General features: G+C 52.0%; 1 protein-coding gene across 2 annotated transcripts in view; it reads left to right on the top strand.

Moving 5' to 3' along the window:
- The first annotated feature begins 1,179 nt into the window (after positions 1 to 1,179).
- NOS1 (nitric oxide synthase 1) overlaps positions 1,180 to 14,382 on the top strand; it is an 85,189-nt gene continuing 71,986 nt past the window's right edge. For both annotated transcript variants that reach the window (XM_019467332.2, XM_019467330.2), the window contains exon 1: positions 1,180 to 1,894. In XM_019467332.2, coding sequence (XP_019322877.1) covers positions 1,185 to 1,894 — 710 coding nt within the window. In that variant the 5' untranslated portion in view covers positions 1,180 to 1,184. The remainder of the gene's footprint in view (positions 1,895 to 14,382) is intronic.

Here is a 14,382-nt window from a genome sequence, read left to right as displayed (position 1 = left end):
ATGTTTAATCTTTTGGGATTTTTCTTCAGTCAACAAATACTCATTGAGCACGTGCTGTGCGCCTATGCTAACCCTTAGGGGGACACGGTCGCTCTTCCAAATGTTTCCGCATTAGGATTTCGGGTTGTCTGTGGAATGTAGATGCCCTCCAGAGTTTTGCGTGAACCCATGTCTTCCGTGGTTATCACACCAAATTTGGTTTATACTGGTTTGTAATGCGGCCACGTCTGTCCTTTTGAGCCTGGAACAAGTCGCTCATTACAAAAATGGTCAGAGAGGCCAATTGACATCATTGGTGGCCCTCCCCCTTCCAGTGGGTTTGTTGTGGGGACTTTGGGGGTAGCTGGGACAGAGGGCCCAAAGGTCCGTGCTGGCTGAGCTCCTGACCCGTGAGTGGAAAATGTTTGTAAAACACAGAGAGCCAAAGACCACGTGACAGGTTGACTTCACGAGGTGGGAAAGAGATAAGAGATAAGATCGTGATTCTTGCCATCTGATTTCCACAGTTATCAGTGGTTTTTCAAGGAGACCCTCGGTCTTAGAGGGCTTTGCTCATGGGAGATGAAAGCAGGCAATTTGCAGCTCACTGGGGAGGTCCCCCCACTCCCCTCGAGGAGGAAGGATTTCATTTCTAGGTTGGCTTCCAAGCTCCAGCGTCTCGTGGTTGGACTTCTCAGTTGGCTGCATTTTCCATCTCGGTTTTGAAGGTGGTGTTGGGCACTCCACATCAATCTCTCTTTTGTGATTCTCTCCACCCCCTCCCTTGTTCCTTCTCTCCAGCACGGGTCTGACGGGCTGGCGGCGCCGGGAGAATAGTGCGCCCAAGCTTGCGTCACCTCTAGACACATCTAGACACATCCACCAGACACATCTCCTCCCCAGTCTGCCTGACCTGTTGCTTGGGGACACGTCCCACGGCTGGTCCTGACGTCCGCCTGATCAACCATCGCTTCCTAGAGAACGAGGAGGAAGGCAGACGCAGGAGATCATGCCACCGATGGCCGGACAGCAATGAGCGGGTGATGCCGTGTTGACGTCAGAGACGGAGAAGACAAAGCCCCAGAGCAGCTCATTCCTGAGACGCCTCAGCACCAGCCCCCTCTTCCTCCGAGCACGCCCTGAAGCCTGGCTCCTCCTGGTGAAACCATCTTGGCTTGACGCATTTTGAGGTCTTAGTAGACACCATGGAGAATCAGGTGTTCAGCGTTCAGCAGATCCAACCCAACGTCATCTCCGTCCGCCTCTTCAAGCGCAAGGTGGGGGGCCTGGGGTTCCTGGTGAAGGAGCGGGTGAGCAAGCCACCCGTGATCATCTCCGACCTGATTCGGGGGGGTGCCGCGGAGCAGAGCGGCCTCATCCAGGCCGGTGACATCATCCTTGCAGTCAACGGCCAGCCCCTGGTGGACCTGAGCTATGACAGCGCCCTGGAGGTGCTCAGGGGCATCGCCTCTGAGACCCACGTGGTCCTCATTCTGAGGGGCCCCGAGGGCTTCACCACTCACCTGGAGACCACCTTCACCGGGGACGGGACCCCCAAGACCATCCGCGTGACACGGCCTCTGGCTGCCCCCACCACCGCTGTCGATCTGTCTCACCAGTCATCGGCCAGCAGAGAGCACTCACCGGCAGTGGACAGGGCCACGGGTCCTGGCAATGGGCCGCAGCACGCCCAAGACGGTGGGCAGGAAGCCGGCTCTCTCCCCCATACCAAGAGCCGGGCTCCCGGGCCCCCGGGCCAGGACTCTGCCAAGAAGAGCATCCAGGGCAGCCAGAACAGTGATTTGCTCAAAGAGATAGAACCTGTACTGAGCCTTCTCACCAGTGGGAGCAAAGGGATCAATGGCGGGGGACCTTCCAAGGCAGAGACGAAGGATGCAGAAGTCCAGGTGGACAGGTAAGCCCTGTGTGTGTGCATGGATGTGTCGTACGCAAACGTGTGTCGCAACTCAGTCTCACAGCCCAGAAGCCGACCCGAGCCGTCCCAGACACCTGCAGAGGCACATGCCCTCAACCGCTCTTGCCTCTTTCAAAACTGCAACCGTAGGAACAGAATGGGCGTAACCTCCAGCCTGTATCTCTTGCCACGAGACCCAGCTGACAGTCGCGGTGGCTGATGTCACGTCTTCCAGCAACCCCTCACTCAGCACGGGTATTTTTGCGATCTGCGATTCACGGGGCAGAAGACTCAGGCTCAGAGAGGAGGGGCCCTTCCCGAGTCACCCCGTGAGCGAGAGCCGCGTGTCCGCGGCAGCCTCCGCATAGGGTGAATGCCAAGGTCCTGGGAAGACAGAGGGGATGGGCTGAGGCCTGCGCAGGCCTCAGCCTAAACCAGCTGTCACCTTGGGCAGCCGCTGGAGAGCAAGGGAGGTTCTAAGGGAAAGGAATGGAATCGAAGTAGAGGCCCTGCCCCCCCCCCCCCAAAACGGCGCTCTTGCTCGGAGTCTGCAGGAACCGAGGCGAGAGCAGGAAGACCCGGGTCCCGGCCCTTCTGTGTTTGCCAGATTGGCATTTTCTGACTCTGTGGAGGAAGAGAACAGGTGACACAGTGGGCGATTCTAGCTCCTTCTCTGGGGAGGAGTGGGCAGCTGGGCCAAGGGGTCAGAGAATAGTGGGTCCAGGGATAGAGGAGAGAGGCAAGCTTCTCTGTGAGCCCATTCTGGTCTCAGGTTAGCACAGCCCCCACTTCTTATCCAGCCCCCATGTGGGGCCACCCAGAAACCCAGGACAAGGTTTCCCACCCACCCACCCACCCCATCCCCAAGGACCCCTGAGTGTCCAGAGAGCACTTAGAGGTCCCCAGGGTGTCCCTCAGGAACCTGGATTAAAGCAACTCTCTCCAGGCCCCTGCACTGATTTCATTTAACACATGTTTGTTGAAGACAAACCCGGCACCAGGGGTGGAGGGAACACGCCGACCCTCTGACCGTGTGAGTGAATGAAATAGACAAGCCCCGTGAGCTTGGGGACCTTACAGTGTCACAGGGAAAAGGCAAAGAATCAGTGAGATAAAAATGTTAACATAAGTAGGCCGTCAGATATGTGCTAAGGGGATACACGGAATCAGACGGGGGTCAGGACGTATTGCGGAAGGTGGATTTTAGAGAAGAGAGGCTGGGCAGGTCTCAAGGAAGCAGACGTTGGAAGACCCGGAGGGAGGGAAGAAGGGCACGTCGAAGCTTTATGGAGGAGGGGCATGCCGGGCAGAGGAATGGCAGGTGCCAAGGTCCTGAGGTGGGAGGGTGCCTGATGTGGTGGAAGGCCTGCGTGGGACCCAGTCTCCCTTCCTGACGGGTCAGCCCCCCAACCACACTTTGAGGGGGGCCCTCGGTCTATGGCATCGCACCTCAGGCCACCGTTGCATCCTGGAGCTTTTCCAACTTCTCCCACCTGAGCAAAAGCCCAGCTGATTCCAGCAATACCCCGAGTGGGAAGATGGGGTCTCTGCCAGAAGCCCCAGGGATTCCCTGCTGCCCTTTGAGCTCCTGTCCTCCAACCTGCTTCTTCCCTCTTCTGTGAGCTCCTGGGGGGGGGGGGGTGCGCAGTTTGGAGTCTCCCCATACCTTTGGTCCCATCTCCACAGGAGATGGAGAGTCTTGGCCCCAGTACACAGGACGTGGTGTTACCCTCTCGGTGGGGCAAGTGGGTGGGGGCCCCTATTGTCCTGACCTTCCTTGCCAGAGCTGGGGGCTGGGATCAGTCCTCAGGGCTGTCCTGGCATACAGAGATCTGGGGCCCATTTCACCCATGACTAAGCCTGGAGACCCTCCCCACCAGGCTAGAGCCGGGTCCTCGGGGGAGCTGCCATTTCCCAGGTGTCCCTACGACAGCACCTGCAGCAGAGATAACATATTTTTATTTTGAGATAACATAGGTCTTGATGTAGTTTCTGGGCAGCCAGCGGCCCCCAAGTCTCATCCGGTGGGCTTAAATCCTAAAGCATCTATAGAATCCAGAATCAATCATTGGCCTGGTTTTCTAGGAGACACCAGATGTGCCCCCCCGCCCAACAAAGTCTTCTGAGCACAACCTCTTCTTCCACATTCTGGATATATGTGCCTCCCTGCTCCTCAACACCCCCCTCTCCTAGGAAAAGCAATGGGGCCCTGAATGAGTGTGACAGTCCCCTCCCGGAGGCTGTATTTAATGCTCCATGTGCTTGGTTCTGATTCTCAGCTGGGCACGGGGTGGGCATGGGGTTGTGAGCATCAGAATTCCCTGGGGCTTTCTTTCAGCCCCGCCCCAGACCTAGGAGCCTGAATCTCCCTGTGTGACATAGAGAAGTCCCCCGGAGGGTCCCTCTTATCATTGGGAGCTCGGCCCTCCCCCTCCGAGAAGCCAGTGTGACCCTCTCCCAGCTGGCAGTGCGGGATGCAAAAACCTGATGCAGGACACTAGGCTTGGGCGATGTTGCCAAACGTGAAGGACTTTAACGGGAGCCTGGCCTCAGGGGCGCCTCCAAACACCGCCTCTGAAAAGCAGCCTTTGTTTCCCCGAGGACGGGGGCAGGACATGCTGGTCTGACACAGGGTCTCCTCCGGCAGACCTATTTTCCCAAATTGGGAGGCTGCACCTCAGCTCTCAACCCGCCCTCATCCATCACAGTCCTCCCTCCAGTGACCAAAAGGAGCAGGAAACACTGCTTTGAAGAAAGTGGCCCAGGGCAAGTACAGGGCTCCATGAACCCCACTAGGGTAAACGGTTCTCAGCAGGAGTATTATCCAATAATAGTGCATGGTCCCCTAGCTCAGTGGCCCAAGCCTGTGCTCAAAGCTCCCCACCCCCCACGTTAACAAATATTTTTAATTTTTTTAACGTTTATTTATTTTGAGGGACAGAGCACGAGCAGGGGAGATGCAGAGAGAGAGAGGGGGAGGCACAGAATCTGAATCAGGCTCCATGCTCTGAGCTGTCAGCACAGAGCCTGACCCAGGGCTCCAACCCATGAACCATGAGATCATGACCTGAGCAGAACTCAGACGCTTACCCGACTGAGCCACCCAGGCACCCCCACAAATATTTTTAAATGCCCCCTTTCTTAACCAGGAGCTAATAATGCCCTAACTATAAACTAAAGGAGACCAGGCATAAAAGTAATTTATCATAACAGAAGCTGTAATTTCATCTATCAGCGCTCAGCTATTTGCCCCTAAACAGAGAATTGGTCCACTCACGACCGCGTCAGATGCAGGTGGAACCAGGTGTATTGTTTTGGCCACTCAGATGCCACCAGCGGTGTCTCCTTGGTGATGTGATCTTCCGAAATGGTGACAGACTCCCAATGAAATGATGTCCTGTCTTTTCCCAATGGTTGCATGCATGGAAAACTGAGTGTATTTTAAAGCCATGTTTCAGCGTAAGACTGAATCGGGGTCTTGACTCAGAAGTTTAAGCTTGCTTTTCATCTTGGTTGATGTGCTAAGGCCGCATGGCAGGCAGGACCCTTCTTCCTTGTGTGGGTTTGCCCCTGGACCATCCCCAATGCCACCTCCTTTCCACCGTGATGCCAGGGACCCTCACCATCATTGGAAAAACCAAAAGTGCCCTCAGAAATCACCAAACTAGGTGACAGGAATAAGTGCCTTGTTAAGTGTCAGCGTCCCAAGTCAGGAAATGCAAGCCCAGAGACAGAAGGGTCTTCAACGTCACTCTCCGGGCTTGGCGGGCTGGGGACGATTCCAGCCCCTTGGAGCACGTGGCCGCCTGGAAATTACTCAGCCTTCCAGTGGCTTCCCCATCCCGGCTGCTTTTTGGGGTGGGGGTCAGAGCTGGCAGCCTGGATTCTGGATGCCCAGTGAGGCCGGCTGCCTACCAGGCCTGGAACCCCACATCTGGGTCACAGCCAGCAGGCCGTGGCTTCCGGGGGCCAAGCAGAGGCTGGGGCTGTCCCTGGTTCTCAGCGGTGCCCTTGACTCTCCTGCTCTCTTGGCCTCATTTCCTTCCTTCCGTCTTTCCTCTTGGACACGGACCTATTCACCTGCTTCATCTAACTCCTTGCCCTCACGGGGCGTCCCTAGTCCTGTTGTTTGGGAATGCTGGCCCTCCGTTGGGGAGAGAAACGATGTTTAGTCTAGACACAGTCTCTCCCTTGATCCCAGGGGGAAGGTGGGCCCGGCAGGTGGTGGCAGTGTGCGGGGAGCTTAAGGAAGGGAAATCTGGGGGCTTCTGGGACCTTCGGCACTTGGGAACGGTCACTTTAAAATGCTGCGTGTCAGAGGATATCCAGGTTGTTCAGATTGCTGCCCTGAAGGAGGGTTCTAAAGAGGCCAAGGTCCCTGGTCCAGCATCCATCTGGACCAGCCGGTCAGCCTCGCCCTGCGTTCTGATGACTTCTCCACTCGCAGGGCACTCGGTTACTTACAGAGAACCTTCATAATAGCCATCTCTTCAGAGCTTGGGTGAATTCAGCCCTGCTTCGTAAGTAGGTTGTATGGTTTGGGCCGCCTTATAGGCAAGGAAACTGACACTCAGAAAGGTGGGGCAACTTGCCCAGAGTCACACAGCCCTGGCCACAGAGTGCTCATCTTGGTTCTGCTAGAAATCTCATGGTGGGTGGCTACAGTTGACACGAAACCGGGCGAGAAGAGGTGGCTGGAGGTTCAGAAGTCAGTTTCGATCCTAGAGAATGAGCTTAACTGGGGAGAGGAGGTCTCCTGTGACAAGCTTCTGTTTTATGACCAACATGCTAATCAAGCTGTACTGAGCCCTCCAGGGGGCCTGGCCTCACACTAAGGTCTTTACATCAATTACCTCATTTGCTCCTCGTAGCACCCCATTTTCCTAGTAAGCAAGCCAAGGCTCAGAGAGGCACAGTCACTTGTCCCAGCTCACAGAGCTAGCAAATGACAGAGCCAGGACTTGACCCCAGGCCCATGCTCTTGGCCTCCACTAACATAGGTTACACTGTTGGCCACAGTGCACTTGACCGCTAGCCATCAAGTTTCTGAGGACTTGGGGTATTTTCTCAGTCTGGAAGGGAAACTGAAGTGCCCTCCACGCAAGATAGCACCCCAGGAGAACTGACCTCAGACCAACCAATGACCGCACTGATTCCAGGACTGTCTGCAATAGAGGGTCTCCTCCGTGACTGCATTTGACATGTCTTATGGCTTTGAATCAGTCCGTTGGCATTGACTCCAATGACTGCCTTCACACTGAACCTCAGTGCAAGTTTTCATTCTCACCTTGACCATGTGAACATAAAGGACTTCCCCAGTCCGTCGTTTCCTGGGGAGGGGAGAGAAGTCCTGGTTATAGAGCTATTACTCTTACTTTGCACCCTCTCCTTTCTGTGTCCCCGCCATCTTGTCAAGTGGCACCCCAGCCCCTCATTCTGAGGAGGAGCTATGGAATGAGCCCACGCAGCCACCCATTCATCCCCAGATTGTGTGCAAGGAAGGGGAGCTTCTCACCATCTTTCATTCAGCAAATATTCACGGAGCATCTTTTCTGCCCCAGATACTGTCCTTGGAACTGGGGATCCACTGATGAGCCTCTGCCATTATGGAGTCACAGACAAGAAATGAATGATAAACAGATAGACTCAGGCTCTCAGGCAATCATGTTAGATAGTGACACATGCTATAAAAGAAATGAAATAGTGATTTGAAGAAATATGGCTTGGGATTGGGAAAAAAAAAAAAACTAGATCAGAGGGTCAGAGAAGGCCTCCCCGAAGAGGCAACATTTATACTGAGGCCAGAAGGTATGAACCGTGTGAAATCTAGGGAAGGGCGTTCCTGGCAGAAGGTACAGCAGGAGCAGAGGCCCTGAGGCAGGAACAAGGTTGTGATGTTCAAGGAACGGAAAGAAGGTCTGTGGGACGTGAGTGTAGTGAGTAGGAAGAGAGCTATGCGCGCATACACACACACACACACACACACACACACACAGCCCAAGCCATCCCTGCCCCTGCCACCAAATATTCATTGTATCCATTTCCCCTTGCAGTCGTAACAAATGACCACAAATGTGATGGCTTGAAACAGTATACGTTTATTCTCTTACAGCTCTGGAGATCTTACATCTGCTCTAGGGGCAAATCTGTTTCCTTACCTTTTCCAGCTTCTAGAGCTGCATCCCTTGCCTTTCTTGGCTGGGGCCCCTGCCTGCCCCTTCCAGCATGAGCATCTTGCTTCTGGAGTCTCATGGCCTTTGTCTTCCATGGCAGAACTCCCTCTGCTTCCTTCTCATAAGGACGCATGTGATGGCATCCTTACAGCCATTATGGTTAATGGCCCATCCAAGATGATCTCCCCAATTTCAAGATCCTTAACTTCATCACCCCTGTAAAGACCCTCTTTCCATATAAGGTAACATACGTGGGTTCTGGGGATTAGGATTTGATGTCTTTGGGGGCCGTTTTCAGCCCCCCTCCCCCATCCAACAAGCCCTACTGAGCAATTCTGTGGCCAGACCCTGGACTGGCCATTACTATGAGGTCTCATTGGACTGGGCTCAGTGTTCTTCCTTCTAGACCCCCCTTTGCCATCATTAGCTACATATTTTAGGAAAGCCCCTTGACCTCTCTGGGCCTCGGTTTCCCCATGTGTAAAAGTAGCATGTGGACCAGGTGAGCCCTAAGATTCCTTCCAGAACTACCATTCAGGGTCCTCCTGAAGGTCATTGGTGGGCACGCTCATCACAGGCCAAACAACTTACCGGTCCACCTCCTGTCAAACCCACCTGGAAGGTTCACTGCTCCATTCGACCTCCCCAGACCATCACTCCAGGGAGAGGCACTCAAACACCCCTTTAGGTCAGAGGTCACAAACTGGGGATCGAGGGTCACACTCAGATCTCCCTCGAGTTTTATTGGGCCTGCAGAGTTTTCTGAAAAAGCGATTTTGTGGCAAAACAGAGAAATCAAGAGGTTTCACATTAAACCTGGTTTCCAGCCTCTCAAAAATAAAGAGAGCATCGGAAGAGCTATTAGGACCAAGTCTCTATTGTGGGGAGACAACCAGCCTCGGGAGCTGTGCGGGAGCTGGCATGGGCTCTCCAGTGGCCCAGGATCCAAAACCAGCCAATCTGCTCAGCCCAGACGCTGCAAACACTGGAGGTTGAGGATCCTGCCCAGCATTTGTGATGTGAGCAATTACAGTCGTGATTGCTGCTGAGCCCAGAGGCCCTCACCTCACTTCTCAGCTAGAGGATTTCGGTAAAATTCCAGCTCTCAAGAGCATACTTTTCTCCCTCACAACCTTCCCCCACCCCAGCATGAAGAGCTCTAGAACAAAGCTTTGCAGAGACCCCAGATTCATTTTCCACAGCCCCCAAGTCCTCCTGTTTTAACTTAGCTCCCAGCATCCACAGCCAGGTGGAGGGGGGGTGGGCGAGAAGGGGGGTGGTCAGGGAATAGTGTGGTGTCTGTGGAGAGATGCAGCAGGCTTCCTGCCAGGAGCAGCTCTCCTCAGCAGCCTCCTTGCCCGGTTGGGCCAGAGCAGGTGGCCCCCACTTCCAGACTGTGCCCTGCACACAGGCTTGGCCCTCCTGCTCCCCATCCTGGGTACTTGGGGTTGGTTGGTGGTCAGCACTGGGCTGATCAACACATGTGTCAACTTCCTGTGGAGTTGAGCCCACCCCCTGTGTGAGAGTCCAAGGCCTGGCCCCCAGGAAGCCCCCCAGTTGGAAGGATTTGGCAAAGGTTCTTAGAAGGTCTAGAGATGCCAGACTGACTGTTGGCTTGGGCATGATTGTCTAGCTAGCAAAGTGGAGGAAAAGGAGCTTTGGTTTAGTCCTTGCCAGAAAGCATAGAAAATGCTCGCCAAGTGGGAGTTAGACTTCCGTGCCTGGTTTTATGGGGGGAAAGAAGAGAGGGAGCTTGGGGGATGTTGATATTTCTGACCAGGAGGGCGCCTTGCTGTTCACAGCCAAGAGTCAGGCCCAGAGCCCTCCCAGGAAGGTGGGTCTTCAAGGAGGTCTGTGAACCATGTGGGGTGCTTTTGACAATGCAGGTTCCAGGGTTCCCTGGGGACCCAGACTCTCCAAAGGGCGAGTTCAGGAGAGTTTTAACAGTTGATGCTGATGCACTCTGAAGTGAGAAATTCCAAACATGATGGCATGATGGCTCTGGGGTTACTGGTCCACCTAGAATGCAAGCCCACTGGAGGATGGCCTTTCCAGAGGGCTAAGGACACCTGAGAGGAGATAAAAGCCACTTAGTGAAGACATTCTCTTCAATCCCATCTGGGAACAAGGGACAACTGGTAAATAAAGCCTTGTAGACACAGAGATGGGTATAGAACAAGGAAGGGAAGGACTGGGAAGCATGAGATCGGGGTCCTCAGCCACACCCAAGCCAGTGCTTCTCAATAAGGAGGAGTACATTTGGTTTCCTCTCCAAAGGGACATTGGGCAATGTCTGGAGAGATTTTGGATTGTCACAACTGGGAGGGACTCTGGAAAGGGAAGGAGTGTTACTGGCATCTAATGGGTAGAGACCCCCTAGAGAATGCTGCTAGACATCCTACAAGGAACAGGACAGCCCCCCACAACAAAGAATTACCCAGCCCCCCAAATATCAATAGTTCCAGTTTGAGAAACCCTGATCTAAACTGAGACCACTCCAGGCAGCTGGAAGGACCCACACTCATGAGTATGGCAAAGGGAAGTCACCATCCTGGCTTCTAAGAAGTCAAAACAGTCCCCATCCACCTCCACCTATGGACTCCCAGTATATTTATTTAAATGAAGAAATGATGCATTAAAGTTACGAAAATCTCATTCAACAGATAAAAACATTCAACATCCCTACTTCATTTGGAAAGAAAAATCAATACCTAAATTTGAAGTTCTTCAAAAGTATGAGGTTCAACCAAATGGCCCCTCCGCTACCCTCTTAATCTCTGTTCTCAGTGATTCTCAGCCAGCACAACAGCAAGAAGGAAACACCTGACTTTCAGGCTTTCTCCACTGCTCATTGGTGCTGTGACCTTTGACAAGTTACCTAATCTCTCTGAGCTTCAATTTCCTTAGTTGTCAATGTAGTGCACATGTTTAGTTAGTTCTGACTATGTGTTAGGCATTTTACATGCATGACTTCATTTAACGCCCAGGAGAGGAAGAGTGTGAAGTGGGTGTTGAAGGTTGAGTAGGAGTTGGTTCCTGGCAGAGGGAAAATGAAAGGGCATCCTGGGGACGGCAAGTATAAAGGTAGGAGTGGACAACAGTGTGCTCCTCGGGAAGAGGGGAGACTGGAGATCAGGACCGAGAATAATGGAAGTTGGGAATCTAGAATGGAAGCAGAGAATTCCCAAAGTCCTGTGCTCTGTGAACAGCTTAGAAAGGGTCTGGGTATCTCTGTCTGTGCCCCCCAACCCCCAGGGAAGATGCCCTTCTTGGCTAAGAGCTACGTGCGTCTCCATTCCCCAGTGTTGAGGGACGTTAGGCTTTGAGGGATGCTCACTGCTATAACCAATATGTCCAATGCTACAACCACCAGCTACATTTGGCTACTTAAACATGATGAAAGTTAGATAGCATTTAGATTCAGTTTCTCAGTGACCATAGGCACATTTCAAGTATTCAATTGCCACATGTTATCAGTGGCTATAAAACTGGACAACATAGACGTAGGATGTTCCTCTCATCACAGAGAGTTCTACTAGACCGTGCTTGCTTAGAGGAATCTTTTTTGTTATTATTATCTCAGAAAGAGAGAGAGCACATGAGTGGGGTGGAGGGGCAGAGGGAGAGAGAGAGAGAATGAGAATCACAAGCAGGCTCCACACTCAGCATGGAGCCCAATGTGGGGTTCAATCCCACAAGTCTAGAATCATGACCCGAGCCAAAATCAAGAATCAGACACTGAACCAACCAACACACCCAGGTGCCCCTTAACTGTTTCATAGAGAACTAGCATTTCCCTTTTTCTGTTTCTGGCTGATCATCCCATACATTAGCAGTAAGAGCAACCACCAATAAGTACCACACAGCTAAGGGCTGTAAGCTTTACCTTATTTAACCTTTGCAGCAATCCCATGAGCAAGGTATTATTAACCCTATTTTAGAGATGAATAAATGGAGAATTCGAAAGTGTGAGTATCCAAAATATCCAAAGTTGCACAGCTTATAGCCAGCAAAGCCAAGAGTTGAACCCAATGCTACCCAACCCATAGCCCATGCTCTTAACCAGCAAACTACCCTGCCTGTACGAACCCCATCAAGCAGCTAGATCCCAGGGTGAGCAGATTTGCAGCAATAAGCCAGATATTTCCCTCAGACCTGGTTATCACTGTCAGACTGAGAGTTGGGAAATACTGACATGTACTTCTGTTTTTGCTCCTGGGTGAATGGAAACAAAATAGCTCAACCTGGATGTTCCCTCTGGTCCCATATTAAAAATACTCTTCCCCTGCTCCTCGCACAGGACTCTTAAATAAGTTTGTTGTTGACAAAACACTTCAAATGCATTATTTAAACAGAGGTGTTAAAGGCTTTTTTACAAAGGGGGAACTGCAACACAGAATTAGCTCTCCCTGAAAATTCACACAAGACAAGCCATTTTGGAGTTGCTTAGGTAATTGTTGCCTGTTTAATTCTTGCAAACTGGCCTCTTTCAGCAAGAGATGTTGTATTACTTGCTCCTTAGCCTCTGGCTTAGAGTAACTAGTTTTTCCTGTCTCTGTGTTAAAAAAGGAAGGATCTGGGCCAAACATTCTTCAGACCTAGTTTCAAATCCCAGCCCTTCTTTGTCTTACTGTGGGAACTCGGGAAACTTACATGACCTTTCCAGGCTCAGTTTTTGCATCTGTAAAATAGGGCTTTTGTTGTCTGTTGGGATAAAATGAAGTAACATCTGTGCAAGCACCTGGTATGTTACACACGCTCCAACAATGCTAACCTCTCTTCTCCGCTGAATCGCCACTTATAGTCATGTGGTATCATGGGATCAGGACTTTCAGAGCTGAGAGGGAGCAGAGTGACATTTAGAGCAGCCCTCTCAACAGACAATTTCTCTGTTTATCACCATGTAGGTGAGCCGTTGACTTGTGAAATGTCTGTAATCAAGAACCACTCCCCGTGTGTTTTGGTGACATTTTTAAAGAGGGTAAAACAGAATGTTCCCTCTGACAATTGCAGACCTCTCCGACCAGAAGAGTCAAAGTGGCTCTGACGCAGGCCACCAGGACTTTTGGAACATTGTGAGGAGGAGAGGTCTGGATGGCCCCGAGTGAGCAGCCAGAGGGCTTGAGCCCTGGCTTCCGATTGACCCCAAATGACTGTCAGCGCCAGACTAGAGGTTGGGGGAAATTACAGAACCAGGATTCTAAGTCCCCAAAGCTGGGAATATAGAACAAAGGGCTAGGTAACAGCTTTCACACCTGGGACCAAAACCAAGAGGGGCTCCAGAGTAAGCCACAGACAGATGCTATAATCAGAGTAAAAGTGGACGGGCGAGTTCAAAAGAAGCCAGTTGTCAGGAAGCAGGGGGGCAGCGCCTGGAGAGAGAAAGAGGCGAGGGATGGTCAGGAGGTCTGGATTTCGAGGCAAAGTCAGTTCCATCTCAGCCATGACTTCTCTCCTTCTTAGAGGATGACCAGGCTGTGGAAACTAACTAAGATAGTCTCCCCCTGAATCTGAGTTCAAGAACAGAGAGCCAGGAAAACTTTGGTGTTAATAAGCCAGCCTTTTGAGTCAGGAACCAGTCTGGGTTTGAGTCCCAACTCCATCATCCCTGGCTGTGTGACTTAGGCTAGTGTTTTAACCTCTCTGAGCCTCAGTTTCCTGATCTTAGGAGGATTCTGAGGATTATGATTATAGTAATGAAGATGCTAATGACGGTGATGATGGAGGAGGTTGGTGATGCTGGTAATGATGGTGATGATGGTGAATATTATGATGTAATGAAGGTGATGATGGTAATGATGACACTGATTATGGCAATGGTGATAGTGATAATGGTTATGCTGATGAGGAGAAGTTGGATGAGGAAGATGGTGGTGGTGATGGTGATGGTGGTGATCATGGTGGTGGTGATGGTGGTAGCAATGGAAGTTTGGATGGTGGTGATGATGGTGGTGATGGTGATGATGGCCATGGTGATGGCACTAATGATGGTGGTGATGGTGGTGATGGTGGTGGTGGTGATGATGATGGTTGATGGTGGCAGTGGTGGTCATGGTGATGATGTAATCGTGATGGTGATGATGGTGATGATGCAATCGTGATGGTGGTGATGGTGGTGATGGTAGTGGTGATGGTGATGGTGGCAGTGGTGATGGTGGTGATGATGCAATCGTGATGGTGATGATGGTGATGGTGTTGATGGTGATGATGGTGGTGATGGTGATGATGGTGGTGATGATGGTAATGATGGTGATGATGGCCATGGTGATGGCAGTAATGATGGTGGTGATGATGGTGATGGTGATGATGATAGTG

Source organism: Panthera pardus, unplaced genomic scaffold, assembly GCF_024362965.1.
Source record: "Panthera pardus isolate Hobbes unplaced genomic scaffold, ASM2436296v1 HiC_scaffold_15, whole genome shotgun sequence".
In the NCBI taxonomy this organism is placed as follows: Eukaryota; Metazoa; Chordata; class Mammalia; order Carnivora; family Felidae; genus Panthera; species Panthera pardus.
This window is presented reverse-complemented; position numbering and strand designations above follow the sequence as displayed.